Genomic DNA, 16,831 nt, shown 5'->3' with positions numbered 1-16,831 from the left:
GTGCTGGTTCCCTTTTTTTCTCTTTTTTTTATATATATATATATACCGTGTATATATATATATATATATATATGAGAGAGAGAGAGAAATATGCAGTACAGACCAAACGTTTGAACACACCTTCTCATTCAAAGAGTTTTCTTTATTTTTAGGACTCTGAAAATTGTAGACTCACATTGAAGGCATCAAAACTATGAATTAAAACTCGTGGAATGAAATACTTAAAAGAGTGTGAAACAACGGAAACTATGTCTTATATTCTAGGTTCTTCAAAGTAGCCACCTTTTGCTTTCATTACTACTTTGCACACTCTTGGCATTCTCTTCATGAGCTTCAAGAGGTAGTCACTGGAAATGGTCTCCCAAGAGTCTTGAAGGAGTTCCCAGAGATGCTTAGCACTTGTTGGCCCTTTTGCCTTCACTCTGCGGTCCAGCTCACCCCAAACCATCTCGATTGGGTTCAGGTCAGGTGACTGTGGAGACCAGGTCATCTGGCACAGCACCCCATCACTCTCCTTCTTAGTCAAATTGCCCTTACACAGCCTGGAGGTGTGTTTGGGGTCATTGCCCTGTTGAAAAATAAATGATGGTCCAACTAAATGCAAACCGTATGGAATAGCATGCCGCTGAAAGATGCTGTGGATAGTTCTGTATGCCTTCAATTTTGAATAAATCCCCAAGAGTGTCACATCCCCTCCTCCATGCTTCACGGTGGGAACCAGCCATGTAGAGTCCATCCATTCACCTTTTCTACAAAGACACGGTGGTTGGATCCAAAGATCTCAAATTTGGACTCCTCAGACCAAAGTACAGATTTCCACTGATCTAATGTCTATTCCTTGTGTTCTTTAGCCCAAACTAGTCTTTTCTGCTTGTCCTTAGCAGTGGTTTCTTAGCAGCTATTTTACCATGAAGGCCTGCTGCACAAAGTCTCCTCTTAACAGTTGTTCTAGAGATGAGAAGTTGTGTCCAAACTTTTGGTCTCTACTGTATATATATCTATAATATAAAACTAAATTTAAAAATTGAACTTCACTCATTGTGGAGTTACAAATAGATGTGTGTATGTGTTCTTTTATATATATATATATATATATATATATATATATATATATATATATATATATATTGATGTGTATGTGTAACATACTTCATTACTTCATGCTATATCTGGACATTAGTCTGTAGGTGATTAGGCCAGTGTTATTCTTTTTTCTCCTACTATACATGTCAGTGACGCTATGGTCTTAACATGGAACGCAGGGCACCAGCTCCTGTTGACCTGAATGAAAGTTTCAACTGGTCCTGGAAATTGACCTTTTTAAATAAACGTTCAAGTGCAAACCAGCTACTTGCCTGCATTCTACGTCATGGCCACAGCCTCCTCAAGATAAAGAACAAAAATTGTTTACAAACGCCCAAACTGTTGCCCATTTTTCTTACACTTTAATGTTCTGGAATGCCCCATTTACTTCTGTGTATGATTTGGAGCCGTGATATGTCCTCTTAAATGGCCACTGTCCAACAAAGCTTTGTCATTCCATAAATTGTAGCCCATAGTGATGTTTCAATTTCCAGTACGTAGGTGGATAGAACTTTTTGTGTTATCTTCTAAAAAAGTGTCTCTATTTTAGTTTACCAAAAATTTGAAAAAGAATCAATGTGCTACAATTAACTTCAACAGTGTGGTTATGACTGGATTTTAATTATTTTTTTTTCGTTTGTAGATTTTTGGCCACAGGAGAGAACCACACATCACTGCATTTCCAATTCAGGGTTGGTAAAACCACCATTTCCAGAATTATGAGGTGCACATGTGGCATCATCTGGCAGAAGTTGCAGTCCATCGTGATGCCTTCGCCAACCGAGGAGACTTGGCTGCAGGTCGCAGCAGGCTTTCAAGCTGTGGCCAATTTCCCAAACTGTCTAGGTGCTGTTGATGGCAAACATATAAGGGTGCAACAGCCACCGCGATCTGGATGTGTTTTCTTTAATTATAAGAAATATTTTTCAGTGGTCCTGATGGCGGTGGCTGATGCCCATTACTAATTTGTTGCCATTGACGTAGGTGCTTATGGCAGTACTGGAGATTCTTGGGTGTTGAGATCTTCTCAGATTGGGCTGCAAATTCTTCAAGAAGGCGCTACGCTCCCAGCCCCACGACCTTTGCCGGGCTCCACAGATCCAGTACCCTTTGTGATGGTATCGGATGAGGCAGTTCCGTTACTAACGAACCTGCTGCGCCCATACCCACAAAGGGGACTGAATATCCGGCGGAGGATTTTTAATTATAGGCTGAGCCGTGCACGTAGGTATGTGATGTGCACCTTTGGGATCATGACAAGTCAGTGGAGGATCTTTCACACACCCATCCAGCTGGATGTCCAAACAGTGGACACGGTGATTAAGGCCTGCTGTGTACTCCACAACTATATTCGTAAGTACACCAATGAGGTAGTTGAGGATACACAAACAATCTTTAACATTGTAATTTTAATATTTTAATCAAAATATTCTGTTAATAAAATATGTAAAGGCATGTGTTTGTGTGTGGTCATATAATTAAGGAATGTTATGATATTGCTGTTAAACTTGTTGCTACCTGCTCCCATTTGGTTTGTTTTGAATTTGAAAACACCTGGGAAAATGTATGAGAAAGAGTGGTTGTCATACAGTTTCCTTGAAGGATTATGGTCGTTACTAGCACCAAAATCATAAATTTGGATGACTGTGAGGTAATGTGTTACAGAGACTATGGAATCAAATGTTAAAGCACAAAACACACAAAAAGGTTCACATTTTTTATTTCTTAACTGGCAAAGCATACCAACAAATCCAGTCCACAAAAATTACACAAAAAAAAAAAAATTAAAACAAAATCATAGATTAAATAACTCTTGGCTATAATAGCCAACCATTGGCTCAGACCCCGGAACCATGCCTTGCCCAGATCTATCTTGGCTCTGGTTTGCAGATCCTGAAGGCCCCTCAGCCACAGCTGTTTGGAAACTCTGTCGTTGGTGGTAGTAGGGACTAGGAAGAGGTGGGGGTGGGCTTTGAAAGTATTTGGGATTATGGTCTGGCCGTGACGGTGGGCATTGGGTTTGAGTGGCAGGTGCTGCCTCTGCAGCCCACATTCAATTTAGGCCATGATCAAATGTAGATAAATGTTGGATGGGGCGAAGATCGCTCAAAGTGCTCAAGGAGAGAGCACATAGCTCCCATCAATGTGGCTTTTTTTTTTTTTTTTTTTTTTTTTTTTACACATGGCCTCCATCCTGGATGTAAAACTGGTTAGAAATTTACCAGTATCGCTTTCGTAGGCACTTTTTTTTAATTGACTTTACGGTCTCATTGGCCAGCTCGTCACAATCGTGACCTTGTCCTCAACCCTGTTTGGCAATACGGTGCTTTTTGGAGGTTGACTTTCGGCTCAGTGCCACCAAAGTGGATGGCCCTGATTCATCCGCACTATTGGACACTAGCCCTTTCTCCATGGCAGAGTCCACAGTGGTAGCTTGTCTATTGCCAGCAGTCGCGGGGGCCATGGGAGTACTGTATGGGGCAGTGGCAGCTGCTTCTGGGGCCCTAGGAACTGTTGCTGTGTCTGCCACAGTCTCAGTATCACTACCTGACCCCTCCAGATCTGCATCCATGTAGTCTACAGAAAGGGTATCTCCAAACACATTTCCATCAGTGCTGTAAGGAGAATGTTAAAAATTAATTAATACAAATTTAATTAAACTTTTAGACACAACCAAAAAACCCAAGACACTGTGAAATCAACTTATGGCCTTAATTTAAGGCTAGTGGCAAGGAACATGAGATCATTGTAATAGGCGCATTTTTTTTTTTTAACTGGTGACATGCCACTTTTGGAACTTAGTATACTTGCTGAATCTGTCTCTCACAGAACGCCACCGATTGTGGACATCATTTTCTACAAAGAGACAAAAAACATTGTGATGCAACACTGACCCACATGTTCCCAAAAAAGTCTTTGACAAATATTTCACATCAGTCTTTGTCCTAAGAAAGCAGCATTGCCTTGTATTTATTTTAACTTACTGTATGTTTCATCTGCTTGTTTGACTACTTTAGTAACCAAAAATATCCTTTCAAAACTTTATTAACAATGACTTACTTGGTGAACATGCACATACTGACAACAATCATGTTTCTAAAATTCTGAACTTGCTAGAGGTTTGCAACATGGTCTGAGATTCAAAACTTACCAATTTTCCAATGCACTTTTGGCATGGCACTGTCAAACAGTGGATACAGCTGGTGCACAATCCTCATCCAGCACAGGTGTCGGTCTTTTCGATTGCTATAGCTGGGATTGCTAGGGTCCCAGATAGCAGGCATTCCCTCGACCTGTAATGTGAAGCATATAATTAATTGTTGAAATATATGGCTTAATAGATACATACCGATAATGTGATGAATATAAACATACAGCAACACAAACATTTTATACTGTGTATATTGTGTAAGCCACTGTACTATACACTGCATCCCCCAGACCATCATCTTTGTAGGAGGAGCAGTGTATATTAAGCAGACAGTCACGCAAATACTATTGGCTGCAGCGGCCTACATGGAACATATGTATGCTAAATCCCCGCTTCTCCACGCAACATATTTTGCGTGGGAACAGTGATTTTCTTGGATGGATGGATACAGGCATAGTTTATATATATATATATATATATATATATATATATATATATATATATATATATATATATATATATATATATATATATATATATATATATATATATATATATATATATAAAAAAAAAAAAGTGTGTGCTCCACAATATTTTCAATGTCCAGGCCGATACAAGCAAGCAACTGGGGGCTGTTCTTCTCAGCAGGATAAGGCTGAAGCAGTCTCTGCCCCTCCCGCTGAGAAATACTGTCCTCAGCTGCCCCTGAAAATGGCGGCTTCATTAAGCCCTATTCTCAGGTGCTGTACCGAGGCTCATCCAGCTGCCCTGATGCATTGGCTAGCTGGGTAATAGAGTTAATGCCAGTTTTCTGCAAACTGGTTCTAAGCCCGAGGTTCATAGTGTCAGGCCTGGCTACACCTAGCTATTATGAACCTCCACTTACATGTAAAGAAAACACAACACATTGCAAAATAATTTATTTGAAAGACAGACAGTCCCGATTCCCATCTTTATTACTCCCACAATGATAATCCTGAACAATTCCGAGCCGGGCTCTGATGTGCACTCAGCTGACCCAGGCACTGACGTCAGCCGGTCCCAGCAGCCGTCAGTGTGCGAGATGCTGCAAAGCTTGGTGAAAGCTGCTATAGTAGTTAATGGCTGTTCACTACAGCCAGGACCTGCCTCTAAATTGTGGGTGGATATGCCTGAGTCATTCAGAGGGAGAAGGGAAGATAATGTAAAGATAAACTTTTCTTTACTCACCCTCCCTAGGTCCAGTGCTAAATCTCTGCCACTGCTCTGAATACCTTATTGGCTGCGGCCAATCAGGGAGTTCAGCAGCTCAGCAGGAACAGCGATCTCAACATATTAAGGGAATCTGTCCCTTATGAGCTGTGGCCAGCACCATAGAGCCCTTATATACAGTATTCTGGAATACTGTATAAGAGCCCAGGCTACTCTGTAGAATGTGAAAAACGCCTTTAGGCCCTGTTCGCACAGCAGATTTGCTGCAGAAAATGTGTCTAACGTTGCTACAGTCATTCCCAAGCAAATCCTATGTGTTTTAAAAAAATGCTGTGCGTACTGCGTTTTTTTATACCTGCGGATTTTAATGAGCATATCACTTCTTTTCCGCAGGTACCTCCGGTTTTTGCCATAGATAATGGTAAAAATCCGCAGGGACCAACCTGAAAATCTGCAGCAAAACCGCATGCGGATTTCGCTGCGTTTTTTTACCGCAGGTGCGGGATTCTTTAAGAAGGTCCAGACTTTTTTTTAAGAAAAAGACACTTTCTAGTGCGCACATGGCCTTAGAGCCCTTTTCCACTTGTGTACCGCTTCTGATGCATGAGCATCCGAAGTGATATGCTAATGACCCTTTGCTGCGAGCGTCAGCCGAGGGTCATGTGAAGCAATCTTGCGATTGCATCACAGGTGCGGAGAAGATGGAGGGAGCACTTTCTCCCATCTCCGCCACTGTCTGTCTCTGCATATATTGCACTACAGTTGCATAACATGCGAGTGCAGTGCGATATTTCACACGCTCCCATAGGCTTGTAGAGGGGTGCGCGAGCAGAGACTCGCTCCAAAACGAAGCATGCTGTGATTGCACCGAGAGCACGATTTGTGTCGAGAAATAACAGGAAAGAGGAAACTGCTTCATTGATTAACTCTGGTGCGAGTGTAATCCGATGTTTTATCAGATTGCACATGCAAATAGCAGGTGGAAGAGCCCTTATTATACTCACCAAGGGGGGTGGTCTGGTCAGTGTTGGTGCTCTTGGATCAGTGCCCCCGTCTTGTACAATCGCCATCCTCCTGCCCAGCCTTGTGTGCATGACAAATCCTATGTCATTCAAAGAGACCTCCATTGTGCTCCTGCACATTTTGATCACCCTGCTGAGAGCAGATCATGCACTGTAGTGCGCATATGAGGCTGGTCTGTGACCTTTCCTCGCACATTACCATACTTTGTTCTGTCCTCAGCAGAGCAAATCAAAGTGCTGGGCAGAATGACGGGGATCGCAGAAGATGGAGGATCTGGACAGAGAGCAGCGACATTGATCAGACTGGACCGCCCCTAGGTATTATAAAAGGTTTTTTTTTTGTTTTGTTTTTTTTTTTTTACATTCTACACAGCTCCCTGGGCTCTTATATACAGTGTTCTGGAATGCTGCATATAAGAGCTTATTGGTGGTGGCCGCAGCTCATAAGGAAAATCCTGGTGACCAGTTCCCTTTAAGAACCATCACTACAAATAAATGGGACATACTAAAAAGAATGATGAAAAGAAATAAAAAAAAAAACAATGAGGATAATAACTTATTAGGTGTATATTATGTAGATTTATAAAAGGTTTCTTTGGCAAGTTAGACATGGAATGAACATTATATATGAGCATTATAAGTGTGGAATGATCATGAAATATCTGTAGATAGTAGGAAACTGAAGGCATATAACCAGGTGTATATTACATTACCTGAGCATTATAGGTGTGGAATGATCATAAAATATCAGTAGATTACAGGAGAATGAACGCATATGCCATATAACCAGAGATATCTATCTATCTATCATCTATATACACACACAGCGTTCATTTTCATATTATCTACAGATATTTCATGATCATTCCACACCTATAATGCTCAGGTAACATAATATACACCTGGTTATATGGGATGTGTTCATGCCATCTACAGATATTTCATGTTCATTCCATGTCTAACTTGCCCAAGAAACCTTTTATACATCTACATAATATACACCTAATAAGTTATCTTCATTCTTTTTATTTACTCCTTTTCATCATTCTTTTTAGTATGTCCCCAAATAAATGCTAGAGTTGAATTAGGCTGCATTCACACATCCGGTTTTAGCAGTGCAGCTAAATCTGGCTCTAAAACCTATGCAACGGGTGCGGCGAAAAAAACGCATCCTTTGCATAAGTTTTTACATGCGGCCAGTCCATTTTTTGCCGGTTGTGGCACACTACTGAGCATGCGCAGTGCAAAAAAAACTGCATGCGGCGGCCGGATGCGAATTTTGCCACATCCAGCGTCCATAGGCATGCATTGGAAAAAGCGCCGCATGCGGCAGTATTTTTTTGCTGGACCAAAAAAAAAAAAAAAAAAAAAAAAAAAAAAAAAAGTGCCAGGCAACATTCCATCCGGCCGCCGAATGGGCTAAATATGCCGCATCCGGCAAAAACTGGACCGAACGCAAGGCCATGCAGCACAATCTGGCACTAATGAAAGTCTATAAATATCAGCAGTGAGAAAGGGAATAATACATAACTTTTATTAGAATTATTAAAAAAATTGCGTAGTGCTGCAATTTATAAATTAATTTTTTGTGCAAAAAAATGAATACTCATGTCCAAGAGGACCAACAAAGATAGCGTTGGAGCCCCCCCGGTGGTGTCCGTCAATGATAGACCATAATCACCAGATGGACATTGAGGGGCTTCGACGCCAAATCAGTGTCCAAGATTCATAGACACTGTAGAGTGATGACTGCTATGAGCCGGATAAATGGGGCAACAACCTATAATCCTATTAGTCAGGTTAGGGTCATGGGAGGATATATTCCAGTGGGAACCAAGCCCCCCAATAGGACTCACCAGTGTAATATACAGTATGGGGTTACTAAATCCCCCAAAAAACAAGCTTTTCATACATGTAAAACACCAACAATTACCAACCATAACCTAACAAAAATCCATCCAAGATCACAGTGGTGTTTCTTGGATTTAATTCAGAGTATAATCACGGCAGTAAACATATAGGTATAATTATTGCCTCTTGCTTATAATGACCGGCTCATTTATACATCATGCAATTATAAATAGAGAAATGGAATGGTCTCACCCAGTTGTAGGTGCAGGTCAGTAGTTAGAAGGGGGTCATCAGGATAGATGAATCTTTAGGGCCAATTTAATCAGGGTCAGTTTGGGACGGTCCTTGTAAGGGCTGGAGCTAATGGGGCTTGAGGGTTCAGCTAGTTCCTGCCAGGGAGAGAGCTCCTGCCCGGCCATGGACAGCCACCCGATTCATCTATCCTGATGACCCCCTTCTAACTACTGACCTGCACCTACAACTGGGTGAGACCATTCCATTTCTCTATTTATAATTGCATGATGTATAAATGAGCCGGTCATTATAAGCAAGAGGCAATAATTATACCTATATGTTTACTGCCGTGATTATACTCTGAATTAAATCCAAGAAACACCACTGTGATCTTGGATGGATTTTTGTTAGGTTATGGTTGGTAATTGGTGTTTTACATGTATGAAAAGCTTGTTTTTTGGGGGATTTAGTAACCCCATACTGTATATTACACTGGTGAGTCCTATTGGGGGGCTTGGTTCCCACTGGAATATATCCTCCCATGACCCTAACCTGACTAATAGGATTATAGGTTGTTGCCCCATTTATCCGGCTCATAGCAGTCATCACTTTACAGTGTCTATGAATCTTGGACACTGATTTGGCGTCGAAGCCCCTCAATGTCCATCTGGTGATTATGGTCTATCATTGACGGACACCACCGGGGGGGCTCCAACGCTATCTTTGTTGGTCCTCTTGGACATGAGTATTGTTTCATTTTTTTGCACAAAAAATTAATTTATAAATTGCAGCACTACGCAATTTTTTTAATAATTCTAATAAAAGTTATGTATTATTCCCTTTCTCACTGCTGATATTTATCTTAATTTTGAGAGGTAATTTGGGAACGGCTTCTCATCACCTGTTTCTATACTGCTGGTAATTGATAATGAAAGTCTATGCGGAAAAAACGCCACCAGCGGCAAAAATAAAAAAAATAAAAAGTTGCATTTTTTCTGCAAAGAGCCAGATTGTGTCGCACAGGAAAAACCGGATGTGTGAAAGCAGCCTTATGCATAAAAGATTAGGCCATAAAGAACAAGACAAAAAGAAACTCCTTACACCAAATCCTAGAATGAGCCCTACTTTATGCGGCTTCTTGAGACAAATATTTAACGGCTCCATAGTGGTCAGTGTCGCAACAGTGAAGCTTCAGGGCGATTTACAATAAACCACTTTACTTCAGTAGCTAAAACTTTCCCAAACCAGAGCGCACACGTTCCATAGCCACAATATTAACGACAGCACATAATGCACTTCATGCAGGGGCGTAACGATCGCGGTCGCAGAGGTCGCCACTGCGACCGGGCCCGCAGGGTTATAGGGGCCCAGCAGCCGCTCTGCAGAGCCGGCTGCCGGGCCCCTATGTGTAGTGCCGCTATGTAGTGGCCGACTGCGCGACCGTTAGGGGGCCGGCCTGTGAGTCAGGGGGGCCCAGTGTCTGCAGGGGGGCAGAGGGGCCCCTGACCTGGAGAGGCCACCAGGCGTTCCTGACCTGCTCCAGAGATGTGCTCCTGCACGGCAGACGGAAACCATCCCTACCAGGACCTGCGATGTCGTCACGCCCATGTGACTGTGTGGGAGGAGACACAGGATGCCGGGGAGAAAGCAGGAGAAGATACTTCGAACACATGAGTGGTAATGAGAAAAGAGGGGACATGAGGGGAGGGGCTGCAGGGTGAGTGGGATATGAGGGCTGCAGACTGTGACAGAAGCATGTGAAGGGTGCAGAGTGTTTGAGAGGGGTAAGTTGGGGTACGGGCAGGGTGAGATATGTGGGTCAGGGTGTGTGTGTGATATGGGGGTGCAGGCTGTATAGGGAGCAGGGTGTGTGACATATGGGGGCAGGGGCATAACTACCGCAGTCGCAGGGGTCAGAAGGAGCTGAGAGGTACTTTTTTTTTTATTTTGCTGGCTGCATGACACGTATAGGCCCGGGGAAGCTGCCTGCATGATACATGGAGGCCCTGGTGGGGCTGGCTGGCAGGCTGCATGACACATGGAGGCCCTGGGGGGGCTGGCTGCATGACACATGGAGGCCCTGGGGGGGCTGGCTGCATGACACCTGGGGGGGGGCTGGCTGCATGACACAGGGAGGCCCTGGGGGGGGCTGGCTGCATGACACAGGGAGGCCCTGGGGGGGCTGGCTGCATGACACAGGGAGGCCCTGGGGGGGCTGGCTGCATGACACAGGGAGGCCCTGGGGGGGCTGGCTGCATGACACAGGGAGGCCCTGGGGGGGCTGGCTGCATGACACAGGGAGGCCCTGGGGGGGCTGGCTGCATGACACAGGGAGGCCCTGGGGGGGCTGGCTGCATGACACAGGGAGGCCCTGGGGGGGCTGGCTGCATGACACAGGGAGGCCCTGGGGGGGCTGGCTGCATGACACAGGGAGGCCCTGGGGGGGCTGGCTGCATGACACAGGGAGGCCCTGGGGGGGCTGGCTGCATGACACAGGGAGGCCCTGGGGGGGCTGGCTGCATGACACAGGGAGGCCCTGGGGGGGCTGGCTGCATGACACAGGGAGGCCCTGGGGGGGCTGGCTGCATGACACAGGGAGGCCCTGGGGGGGCTGGCTGCATGACACAGGGAGGCCCTGGGGGGGATGGCTGCATGACACATGGAGGCCCTGGGGGGGATGGCTGCATGACACATGGAGGCCCTGGGGGGGATGGCTGCATGACACATGGAGGCCCTGGGGGGGATGGCTGCATGACACATGGAGGCCCTGGGGGGGGATGGCTGCATGACACATGGAGGCCCTGGGGGGGGATGGCTGCATGACACATGGAGGCCCTGGGGGGGGATGGCTGCATGACACATGGAGGCCCTGGGGGGGATGGCTGCATGACACATGGAGGCCCTGGGGGGGATGGCTGCATGACACATGGGGGGGGGGGATGGCTGCATGACACATGGGGGGGGGATGGCTGCATGACACATGGGGGGGGCTGGCTGCATGACACATATAGGCCCGGGGGAAGCTGACTGCATTACACATGGAGGCCCTGGTGGGGCTGGCTGCATCACACCTGGTGGGGCTGGCTGCATCACACCTGGTGGGGCTGGCTGCATCACACCTGGTGGGGCTGGCTGCATCACACCTGGTGGGGCTGGCTGCATCACACCTGGTGGGGCTGGCTGCATCACACATGGAGGCCTGGGGGTGCTGGCTGCATGACACATGGAGGTCTATGGGACTGCATAATAAACATGAAGGACACCTTATAAATAGACTATAGCAGCGCATTATACATGGAGGTCTATGGGGCTGCATTATAATACATATAGGACTATGGGGGCTACATTATAATATATGGAGGACTATGGAGGCTACCTTACACATGGTCTGTGGGGGTGCATTATAAAGCATGGGGGACTCTGGTGCAGTATAAAATATGGAGAACTATGGGAAATGCATTATAATACATGGAGGACTATGGGGGTGCATTCTAATATATAAAGGGTTATGTGGGACCCTTTATACTATATGGAAGGCTATGTGGGGGCCATTATAGTATTTGGAGAACTATATATGAGGGAGGAAAAAGATACAAGTATGGGATGGGAATGTTTTGTGCTGAAGGAAAAGGGCTCTTTCCATTGCTCTGCTATACATCTTCTCTCAGCACCCAGCTTTCCCATGCTCTGCTATACATCACCCAGCTTTCCCATGCTCTGCTATACATCACCCAGCTTTCCCATGCTCTGCTATACATCACCCAGCTTTCCCATGCTCTGCTATACATCACCCAGCTTTCCCATGCTCTGCTATACATCACCCAGCTTTCCCATGCTCTGCTATACATCACCCAGCTTTCCCATGCTCTGCTATACATCACCCAGCTTTCCCATGCTCTGCTATACATCACCCAGCTTTCCCATGCTCTGCTATACATCACCCAGCTTTCCCATGCTCTGCTATACATCACCCAGCTTTCCCATGCTCTGCTATACATCACCCAGCTTTCCCATGCTCTGCTATACATCACCCAGCTTTCCCATGCTCTGCTATACATCACCCAGCTTTCCCATGCTCTGCTATACATCACCCAGCTTTCCCATGCTCTGCTATACATCACCCAGCTTTCCCATGCTCTGCTATACATCACCCAGCTTTCCCATGCTCTGCTATACATCACCCAGCTTTCCCATGCTCTGCTATACATCACCCAGCTTTCCCATGCTCTGCTATACATCACCCAGCTTTCCCATGCTCTGCTATACATCACCCAGCTTTCCCATGCTCTGCTATACATCACCCAGCTTTCCCATGCTCTGCTATACATCACCCAGCTTTCCCATGCTCTGCTATACATCACCCAGCTTTCCCATGCTCTGCTATACATCACCCAGCTTTCCCATGCTCTGCTATACATCACCCAGCTTTCCCATGCTCTGCTATACATCACCCAGCTTTCCCATGCTCTGCTATACATCACCCAGCTTTCCCATGCTCTGCTATACATCACCCAGCTTTCCCATGCTCTGCTATACATCACCCAGCTTTCCCATGCTCTGCTATACATCACCCAGCTTTCCCATGCTCTGCTATACATCACCCAGCTTTCCCATGCTCTGCTATACATCACCCAGCTTTCCCATGCTCTGCTATACATCACCCAGCTTTCCCATGCTCTGCTATACATCACCCAGCTTTCCCATGCTCTGCTATACATCACCCAGCTTTCCCATGCTCTGCTATACATCACCCAGCTTTCCCATGCTCTGCTATACATCACCCAGCTTTCCCATGCTCTGCTATACATCACCCAGCTTTCCCATGCTCTGCTATACATCACCCAGCTTTCCCATGCTCTGCTATACATCACCCAGCTTTCCCATGCTCTGCTATACATCACCCAGCTTTCCCATGCTCTGCTATACATCACCCAGCTTTCCCATGCTCTGCTATACATCACCCAGCTTTCCCATGCTCTGCTATACATCACCCAGCTTTCCCATGCTCTGCTATACATCACCCAGCTTCCCCATGCTCTGCTATACATCACCCAGCTTCCCCATGCTCTGCTATACATCACCCAGCTTCCCCATGCTCTGCTATACATCACCCAGCTTCCCCATGCTCTGCTATACATCACCCAGCTTTCCCATGCTCTGCTATACATCACCCAGCTTCCCCATGCTCTGCTATACATCTCTCAGCACCCAGCTTCCCCATGCTCTGCTATACATCTCTCAGCACCCAGCTTCCCCATGCTCTGCTATACATCTCTCAGCACCCAGCTTTCCCATGTTCTGCTATACATCTTCTCTCAGCACCCAGCTTTCCCATGTTCTGCTATACATCTTCTCTCAGCACCCAGCTTCCCCATGCTCTGCTATACATCTCTCAGCACCCAGCTTTCCCATGTTCTGCTATACATCTCTCAGCACCCAGCTTTCCCATGCTCTGATATTGGAAAGCTGGGTGCTGAGGGAAAGATGTATGACAGAGCATGGGAAAGCAGGGTGCTGATAGAGGGATTTTAGATCATGGGAAACCTGGGTGCTGTGGGTAAAAGCCAAGTGTAAGCATCATTATCCCGTACCCTAAGTGTTGTGTACATGGAGGGGGCCCCGGTCCAAAGTTTGCACCAGGGCCCATCAAACTCTAGTTACGCCACTGACTTCATGCATACTGCGCCACAGAAGCAGCCGGCCGCCGCCGCCGCCGCCGCCGCCGCCGCCGCCGCCGCCGCCGCCGCCGCCGCCGCCGCCGCCGCCGCCGCCGCCGCCGCCGCAATCCCCTCAGCTTCTTCCTCCGCTGCCCGCGCTCCCCGCAGACGAGTGAGGTAATTGCGCGCCAGTGACCTCTTATAACGGCGCCTTCCCCGCGCTGCTTTTTGTTTATAGGCCGAGCCGCGCAAGCCCCGCCTTCTCCTCAGAATGTACCAAGTCCTCCCAAGGAGGGGGGTTCTCCTTACTTTTGCCCTAGTACACAGCCCTTTCGCAGCCTCCGGCGTAGTGCAGTCTTGCTGTAGTTATGCAGTGACAGTACGGTGGCGGGGGGAGACGTGGCGGCTTTCCCGTACTAATATGCGGCCCGTATTCGTGATGCAGACGGAGCGCTCCCCCTCACTCGCCGGTGGTTGGCGCCGCGGCGCGCTCTCCGCATCTTGGTGACGGTGTGGAGCCTTCCTCTGACCCCTCATTGATTCCCGCCCGAAAGTGACCGGAGAGGGGAATGTAATACGCGATACACCGCGGACAGCCGCCCGACACCGCTGCCACCGTCATGGCGGACACCGAGCTGAAAGTTCCGGAGGACATGTTCAAGGATGTGAAGTTTTACCCCGTGGGGGATCTGGATCCTCAGGTAGAGTCCGGGGACACGGAGAGGATGCGGCTCTGGAGGAGGAGCGGGAGTCCGGGATCCGGGGACTGCAGCAGCCACATCCGCCGCCGCCCCGGCCTGCTGGCTCCCCGGTGCCGCTCACTGCTCAGTTCTGGGACGTTCAGAGCCTGCGACATAGTGATACATAGCGAGGTATAGGACGGATGAGGCAGAGCGGCCACTTCCTGCCAAATAGTGCGACACTACTGAGGACAGAAGTAAAGAAGTGTCCTGGTCCTCAGTGATCACAGGGGGGGGTCACACTGCAGGGTCACAGCACATGATGGGGGGGTCACACTGCAGGGTCACAGCACATGATGGGGGGGTCACACTGCAGGGTCACAGCACATGATGGGGGTCACACTGCAGGGTCACAGCACATGATGGGGGGGTCACACTGCAGGGTCACAGCACATGATGGGGGGGTCACACTGCAGGGTCACAGCACATGATGGGGGTCACACTGCAGGATCACAGCACATGATGGGGGTCACACTACAGGGTCACAGCACATGATGGGGGTCACACTGCAGGATCACAGCACATGATGGGGGTCACACTGCAGGATCACAGCACATGATGGGGTCACACTGCAGGATCACAGCACATGATGGGGGTCACACTGCAGGATCACAGCACATGATGGGGGTCACACTGCAGGATCACAGCACATGATGGGGGTCACACTGCAGGGTCACAGCACATGATGGGGGTCACACTGCAGGGTCACAGCACATGATGGGGGTCACACTGCAGGGTCACAGCACATGATGGGGGTCACACTGCAGGGTCACAGCACATGATGGGCGTCACACTACAGGGTCACAGCACATGATGGGGGGGTCACACTGCAGGGTCACAGCACATGATGGGGGGGTCACACTGCAGGGTCACAGCACATGATGGGGGGGTCACACTGCAGGGTCACAGCACATGATGGGGGGGTCACACTGCAGGGTCACAGCACATGATGGGGGTCACACTGCAGGGTCACAGCACATGATGGGGGTCACACTGCAGGGTCACAGCACATGATGGGGGGGTCACACTGCAGGGTCACAGCACATGATGGGGGTCACACTGCAGGGTCACAGCACATGATGGGGGTCACACTGCAGGGTCACAGCACATGATGGGGGTCACACTGCAGGATCACAGCACATGATGGGGGGTCACACTGCAGGGTCACAGCACATGATGGGGGTCACACTGCAGGGTCACAGCACATGATGGGGGTCACACTGCAGGATCACAGCACATGATGGGGGTCACACTGCAGGATCACAGCACATGATGGGGGTCACACTGCAGGATCACAGCACATGATGGGGGGTCACACTGCAGGGTCACAGCACATGATGGGGGTCACACTGCAGGGTCACAGCACATGATGGGGGTCACACTGCAGGATCACAGCACATGATGGGGGTCACACTGCAGGATCACAGCACATGATGGGGTCACACTGCAGGGTCACAGCACATGATGGGGATTATTCTGGATGATGTCAGCACATGATGGCGGTTATACTGGGTGGTGTCAGCACATGATGGGGGTGGTAGTGCCCAGCATTTGGCACACTACACATGAGCCATCGTTATTATTTAGGTTGTGGCTGTTGCCCTTCAGTGTCTGCATCTTTCAGGCTAAGTCTGGGCATCATTTTAGTTTATTTTACTCCAACCAGAGTGACTCCGCTGGTGGCCGGAGCAGTCACTGGTGATGTCGCATGTGGCTTCTCCATTTTATTATCAAGATTTAACAGCCATTCTGATAGATTTGCAGCGTAATCACACCAGCCTCATTGGGTATAAGATATCGATTTAATGTATATAGTTTGTATTGTGAAATCTGGTGGATCTGGCGTAACTAGCCCATGATGTACAGTACATGGTTATTGGATGGCGGCACTGGAAGTCAACG

The 16,831-nt window shown here is 47.8% G+C and overlaps 1 protein-coding gene and 1 long non-coding RNA gene across 3 annotated transcripts in view; one reads left to right on the top strand and one right to left on the bottom strand.

Moving 5' to 3' along the window:
• Window positions 1–2,786: 2,786 nt before the first annotated feature.
• Window positions 2,787–15,030, bottom strand: LOC142243477 (uncharacterized). Of its 2 annotated transcripts, none has more exons than XR_012724377.1 (3): window positions 14,867–15,030; window positions 4,235–4,376; window positions 2,787–3,698 (listed from the first exon to the last, which is right to left on the bottom strand). It is a non-coding gene; the product is annotated as an uncharacterized LOC142243477 (long non-coding RNA). The 2 variants fall into 2 exon arrangements; XR_012724378.1 differs by lacking the exon at window positions 14,867–15,030 and adding an exon at window positions 9,634–9,830.
• The window catches only part of PAXIP1 (PAX interacting protein 1), a 145,117-nt gene continuing 142,803 nt past the window's right edge, over window positions 14,518–16,831 (top strand). The window contains exon 1 of the mRNA XM_075315437.1: window positions 14,518–14,890. Coding sequence (XP_075171552.1) covers window positions 14,810–14,890 — 81 coding nt within the window. The 5' untranslated portion in view covers window positions 14,518–14,809. The remainder of the gene's footprint in view (window positions 14,891–16,831) is intronic.

This window comes from Anomaloglossus baeobatrachus, chromosome 6 (assembly GCF_048569485.1).
Source record: "Anomaloglossus baeobatrachus isolate aAnoBae1 chromosome 6, aAnoBae1.hap1, whole genome shotgun sequence".
NCBI classification, from domain to species: domain Eukaryota; kingdom Metazoa; phylum Chordata; class Amphibia; order Anura; family Aromobatidae; genus Anomaloglossus; species Anomaloglossus baeobatrachus.
The sequence above is the reverse complement of the archived record's forward strand: the minus strand, read 5'-3'. Positions and strand labels throughout refer to the sequence as shown.